At 48.8% G+C, this 6,697-nt stretch overlaps 1 protein-coding gene across 1 annotated transcript; it reads left to right on the top strand.

Moving 5' to 3' along the window:
* Positions 1-3,390: 3,390 nt before the first annotated feature.
* LOC129150948 (60S acidic ribosomal protein P1-like) lies at positions 3,391-3,730 on the top strand. Its single transcript, XM_054724278.1, has one exon. The coding sequence runs from the start codon at positions 3,391-3,393 to the stop codon at positions 3,685-3,687; it is 297 nt and encodes a 98-aa protein (XP_054580253.1). The 3' UTR covers positions 3,688-3,730.
* Positions 3,731-6,697: the final 2,967 nt, after the last annotated feature.

Here is a 6,697-nt window from a genome sequence, read left to right as displayed (position 1 = left end):
TTGGGCATCAACCTTTTCTCAAGGGAGGTCACAGGACAAACCAGATGTCATCCCTCCCCTCCTCTCAGCCTCCTCAGAAGAGCACCCTGTATGGCTTAGCAGGTAGCTGTGGAGGCGAGAGGTGACACGTTGGAAGGAGAAGTGATGAAGAGGGTTGAGGAAGTGAGGAGGGTAGAGGGTGGAGTCTGTGACCACAGCTTCCTACTTTTCCCAGTGCGTGGTGCTTGAATCAGCCTGCCACTTGCCCTGTGCCTTCTCCTTTGGGACAGGAACAAAGGCTTTATGGTAGTTTTTAGGTTTGGGGGCTGCCTTGACGTTCACTGTGGGCAATGTTTCTGCTCTTTGGTCAGAAAGGTCTAATGGGAACAATGCTAGCTGGTACAATTCCCAGGACCTGTATACCCATCGTATCCAATCAGCTTGACAAACACTTTGAAAGGGCCATCAGCCCCGTCTTTCTCCAAATGTTCTGTGACACTTCCCCTGACCTCATCCTGAGTGGCCAGTGAGTCTCTTCTGGGCACCCAGGCTCTGTCTCCCCTGGAGACGAGCTGCTCCTTCGAGTGCCTATTGTGGAGCTTTGTGACACACAGGCTTAATGAGTATTTGCCAAATGAATGAAAAGCTGGATTAGGGGCAGGGAGCAGCAACCAGCCCATGTTTTCCATCCACAAGGCTTTGCTATTTGAGGTTGGGCAGACAAGCTGAAGAGGTGGGCCCTTACTCAGGGAAGACAGTTACATCTAAAAGTATGACTTGTTGAGTCCTAAGGCAATAGCAAAAGATGAGAAAACCAGCCAGCTCAAAAGTGAGACTACTCTTGGCCAGCAACAAGCCTTAAATTCTTGGATCTGACTGATAGGGCTAGAATATTCAGATACAGGAGAGATGATGACAGGAAACAAGATAGGAAGTGCAGGCATTGAATAAAAGCCTTCCCTGATTCATTCACCTTAACAATACTAGTAATTAAAGAAGAACCAAATCTGAATACTAATTCTCACCCCCCTCCCTGCCTCACACAAATGGCCATGTGCTGGGAATAGGGAGCATCCAGGCTCAGAGGGACACCTTCCAGCCTTAGCAGACTCCCATCTCTCCGCGGACCCCTGACCCCTTCAACTTTTTACCTCCAAGCCCTTCCACTGGTGTCAAGCTTCAGGCCTTATGAAGGCATATAAAGAGCTGGTGGCATTGGTAATAAAGGACTAAGAGAAAAGAGGTCATACTGTTTACTCTGTGACAGGCTGCTGATGTAAATGAATTGAGTGAGATCAGCGGGACAAGGGAGCGCAGTCCTTTCTTCTCTGGAGAAGCCTCACTTCCCATCCTCACTTCCTTCAGGGTCTAGGCAAACTAGTTCCAGAAGGATACAGGGAGTAAATTCCAAGGCCCAGGGCACCAGGGCCCTGAGACCCCATGTTCCTGTTCTTCCTCCTCCCTTGCCCACTTTCTAAGTGTGGGGAGCAAGCTGAGCCTACCCCCTCCCCGCTGTTCCCCAGGGTCACACAGAGGCATCTCATTGCTTGGAGCACACTGACAGCCCCTGCTTCCTCCTCCCTGCCCCTGCCCACCATTACCCCTGCTCCTTAGGACCTGCATTTACATATAGCTCAGCTACTCCTTTCCTTGGCTCTGGGAGTGAGTAGGTGGTTATTGGGTCCAAAAGGAGGAAGTGAGGTATTGTGGTGGTGGTGGTGGTGGTGGGCGGGAGGCTGGAAGTGTCATCTGTCCTAAAACCAAACTAAACCAATCAGCTGCCTAATAAGGGAACTGTCTCATGGGCTGAGATGAGGTTTGCATACAAAGTCTTAGACTGACAGTTGCCTGGCTGCTTTTGTGGGTGAGGTATCCCCACCTCCACAAGAACTTTTGGAGATTCTGCTGCTGGCCCCCAAGCTATAGAGGCTCTTGGGCTGCTTATGAGGCACCACATCTGCATAACCTGCCTCCACCAGCAGGTTGTCTACCTGGTTTTACCAAAGCTTCCGAATGGGCTCAGAAGCTCCTGATGGAGTTGGAGAACCCCTGTCTCCCGAGGTCCTGGGTTCTGAGTTGCATCCCCTCCCTGGCCCCCTTCTCTACTATAATGTGGCCCAGCCTCCCCTCTGTGCTAGAACATGGGAGTGAAATGAGAAAGTGGTCTGTGCTCCTCTCCATAGGCACCGAAGCAAGGAAATAAAAGTCAACTCCAGCTGACCAAGGAGGAACTATTCCAGCTGATCCCCAGGCCAACCAGACCTTGAGAACCTCCATGCCAGTCCTTTGCTATACAGTGGGGAACTCAGGGAATCAGAAATTTTTGGAATATGGGATAACTAGTGGTGAGGATGCATTGTGCTCCGGTGGAGGCAGGAGGGGAGGGTGTGATCAGTGCCAGGCGGTGAGCCCCAGTTCCTTCCTGATTTCTTTCCCTATCTCTGCAAAATGAATCAGGCCTCACTTCTAGGCTCTGAGAACATGGGCGACGGAACCTCCCTACGCATAATACACCTGAGAATGCCCGCAACCTGGCAAGAACACCGATATGCTGCTGGTGTTGTTGAAGCCTCCAGATGTAGTGGGGGCTGCCATGGTCCTGAGCCAAGATGGAAAAGGACATGTTCAATCAGGTGGTGACTGGAGGAGTCCTCAGACCTGGAGTAGAGCAGGCAGCCCTTGGGCTTTTGGTGTTAGTGTTGATCTTGCCCTCACTCTGCAGCCTGTGACTGTACACTCCCCACTGTCCTCATCTCCAACATATACCACCAGCTTTTCTTTCTCTACTTGCCTGTCCCATGTGGGGAAGCAGATGAGCAAAGGTAATTACGCCGTGATGTGGTGATTGTTATCCTAACACACAAAGCGTGGAGGCTTACTGAGAGAACGGGGTGCTGTGCCCACCAGACCCAGGCACTCTTTGGGAACAAGAACACTTTCCAGACTCTGACTCAACTCTTTTCTTCTGCTCTCAGGACTTTTTGGCCTGTACCAGCCTCTATTAATGCAGACAAGGGGGTTAGAGGGAGGGGGAAAGTTTCCTGAAAGGAAACACTCAGCTCTGGCCTTCTTTGCCCCAGGGTTCTGGTGATCAATCACACCATCCATGAGGTCATCCATCCAGTATATCCATGAGAACTGGCTGGATGGTCAGGGACATGTCCCATCTGCCAGACTCACTGCTCTAGTTATGCCCTGTGGCCTGTAACAAGGAAGCTCTGGCTGGCTGGATGCTCTTAGGCAAGGTTGGTCCCTGCCTGGAAGACTTTCCTTTATGCTTCTCCATTTCCGGCCTCTCTGGGTTTGGAGTTGGAGAAGAGCAATTGGCACCATTACTGATAGGACCCTCCATACAGACAATCTCTCTATATAAAAGCCAAGCGACCAGAATGACTGGAATGACCAGTTGCTATGACGCACACCGTGACGGTGACGGAGGATAAGATCAATGTTCTCATTAAAGCAGCTGGTGTAAATGTTGAACCTTTCTGGCCAGGCTTGTTTGCAAAGGCTCTGGCCAGTGTCAATATTGGGAGTCTCCTCTGCAATGTAGGGGCTGGTGGACCTGCCCCTGCAGCTAGTGCGGCACCAGCAGGAGGTCCTGCCCCCTCCACCGCTGCTGCCCCAGCTGAGGAGAAGAAAGTGGAAGCAAAGAAAGAAGAATCTGGGGAGTCTGATGATGACATGGGCTTTGGTCTTTTTGACTAAACTGGCTCTTTTGTAACACAGTCAATAAAAGCTGACCTCTGTTGCTAAAAAAAAAAACAAATGAAAAACTCCCCCAAAAACTGTGGTACATATACACAATGGAATACTATGCTGCGGTAAAAAAGAAGGAATTCTTACCATTTGCAACAGCATGGATGGAATTGGAGACCATTATGCTAAGTGAAACAAGCCAGTCAGAGAAAGATAAATATCACATCTCACTCATTTGTGGAATATAATGAACAACATAAACTGATGAATAAAAACAGATCCAGCCGAAACCGGTTTGGCTCGGTGGATAGAGTGTCGGCCTGTGGACTGGAGGGTCCCAGGTTCGATTCCGGTCAAGGGCATGTACCTTGGTTGCGGGCACATCCCCAGTAGGGGGTGTGCAGGAGGCAGCTGATCGATGTTTCTCTCTCATCGATGTTTCTAACTCTCTATCCCTCTCTCTTCCTCTCTGTAAAAAATCAATAAAATATATTTAAAAAAATAATAAAATAAAAACAGATCCAGAGACAGAGAAGCATCGATCAGACCATCAAACCTCAGAGGGAAGGTAGGGGAGGGTGGGAGTAAGGGGGAGAGATCAAACAAAGGACTTGTATGCATGCACATAAGCCTAACCAATGGACACAGACAATGGGGGGGGGTGAGGGCATGAGCGGGTGTGTGTGTGTGTGTGTGGGCAATGGGAGGATAAGGACACATATGTAATACCTTAATCAATAAAGAAATTAAAAAAATAAAAATATATTAAAACAAAAACAAAAACAGGTGCCCTGCTGCAATGCCATCTATAGTCACTGAATGAGGTGAGGCTCTGGGAGCCACAAAATGCATGTGCCCATGTCTCTGGAATGATGAGCCAACTAACACAGCAACTCCTATGAAGAGAAGGAATGTAGCAGGGAATGTACTGTTGCCGGAGAAATGGATATCTTTATCGCTAGTGAGAGTGGGGTTGAATTTTCTAAGACTCGCATGGGAGAACTAAATGGTTTGTACTGGTGTTGAATTACATTTTTCGGGTTGCAAAGACCCACTGTCCTTAACCCAGTCCTGGAATAGGTGCAGCTGGGGCTCCAGCAGAGCCAAAAGTAGGGCCAGTGTCCAGAGTTTCTGTTCCATGGTGGAGCAGGGTCTGATGTCGTCTCAGGCTAGATTTAGTCCAGTGGTCCATTGTGTGGGTCCCACAGGACCGTGAGCCATGTGGGCCAATGCAGGGGAGCACACCCCCTGAAATAGGAGTCCCAGGAGCTCAGGCAAGCAGGAGAGGCAAGAGAGCCAGCAATTTCTTTGTTCAGGAGTTTAAATGTTAAATCTTCCCGTGCTGCAGTGGCCACTGACTTGTTCCCAGGTGTGACTGACAGATGAGCATCTTCCCATGCACCTAGCCAGTGATGGCGAACCTATGACACGCGTGTCAGCACTGACACGCGTAGCCATTTCTGATGACACGCGGCCGCATGCCGAGGATGAAACATTTGTGACTAGAGTCTTGGAGTTAGTTTTTTCCTCAAAGTGACACACTTTCCGAGTTATGCTCAGTTTTTTGGCGAAGTTTGACACACCAAGCTCAAAAGGTTGCCCATCATTGACCTAGACCTTGCACCCATTGTCCTGTCCCTTCCCCCAGCGATCTGCGGGGAACAGGCTTGAAGAGTGTTAACTGCAGCTTCCTAGCAAAGCTGTATAAATGGCATGCCAGTATTATCTAGTCTGCCCTTTACTCCTTTCCTGTTATTTAATAACCAGGTTATTATAATGGTATCAATACTATGAGCTTTGATCCAAAAGTTCTTAACCAGAGTCCATTCACAGGCTTTCAGGAATCACTAAACCTCTTGAAATTGTCAATAAAAATGTTTTATGAATACACCTTGCTGGAATAAGAAAGAAGGAAAAAAAAAAAAAGAAAGGAAGAATAAAGAAAGTTGGAGTAGGTCCAGTTGGGGTGGCTCAGTGGTTGAGTGTCATCCTATGAAACAAGAGGTCACTGGTTTGATTCATGGTTGGGACACATGCCTGGGCTGTGGGCTCGATCCCCAGTATGGGGCAAGAGGCAGCCGATCGATAATGTTTCTTTCTCATTGATGTTTCTATCTCTCTATCCCTCTCCCTTCTTCTCTCTCCAAAAATCAATAAAACACACACACACACACACACACACACACACACACACACACACACAGTTGGAGTAGAAAATTATCCACAAGCTAGAGTGTGAGAGCAAGATCACAGTCTTCACTTGAACTGAAGGCCAACTCTGACCTGAATATCTGGTGGGGAGGGGAGAGACCCTAGTCTAAGGTCTAGAGTGGGGGTGGAGGGCTCTTGAGGGTTGGATGGGGAGGAAAGAACAAATGATTTGTTTATTACTGAATGAAGGCCTTGATTGGCAGTCTCTAAAATGCCTTTCATCTGCTGGATGCTCCTCCCTTGCTCCCAGTAGGTATGAGGAGCTTAAGGCTTTGGCTCTTGACCTCCAAATAGTACTGAGAAGAAACTCCAAGGTGAAAATCAGAGTCCCTCTTAGTGTAAGAAGGGCAGGTGAGGATTTTGAGCCACAGAGAATCTGACTAGAGGCAGGGACCAGGCCAGCATCTCTGGGGCTCCAGGTCTAGTTCTGGGAGGTTCTTGAACTATAACTTTTAACTAAGTATCTGCTGCTGAGTCCCATTCATAGGATTTTGGAGCAAAGCTCCAGCAGTTGTGAACAGTCCCATTTCCACTCTGCGTGGTGCAACGGGATACAATGGGGCCTAAGCCCCGAGTAAGTAGGTTTGGTGAGAGGGGGCTGCTCTCAAACCCCCACATTCTTAGCTGGGCCTTAGCTCCATCCCCAGGCTTAGGTAAGAGGAATTCCAGGTTATTGTTGGAATGCCAGAGGAATTCTTTAAAGAAAATTGTTCTCTTAGGTTTTGAGGAGGTTGCCAATGAGTCTTAAGGCTGTGAACTGGGTTCAGTCCAGACTGCCTTCACGGGGGCCAGTCCATAAGTGACAAGA

This window comes from Eptesicus fuscus, chromosome 12 (genome assembly GCF_027574615.1).
Source record: "Eptesicus fuscus isolate TK198812 chromosome 12, DD_ASM_mEF_20220401, whole genome shotgun sequence".
Taxonomy (NCBI): Eukaryota; Metazoa; Chordata; class Mammalia; order Chiroptera; family Vespertilionidae; genus Eptesicus; species Eptesicus fuscus.
Note: the sequence above shows the minus strand (reverse complement) of the source record. Positions and strands in the feature narration are given on the sequence as shown.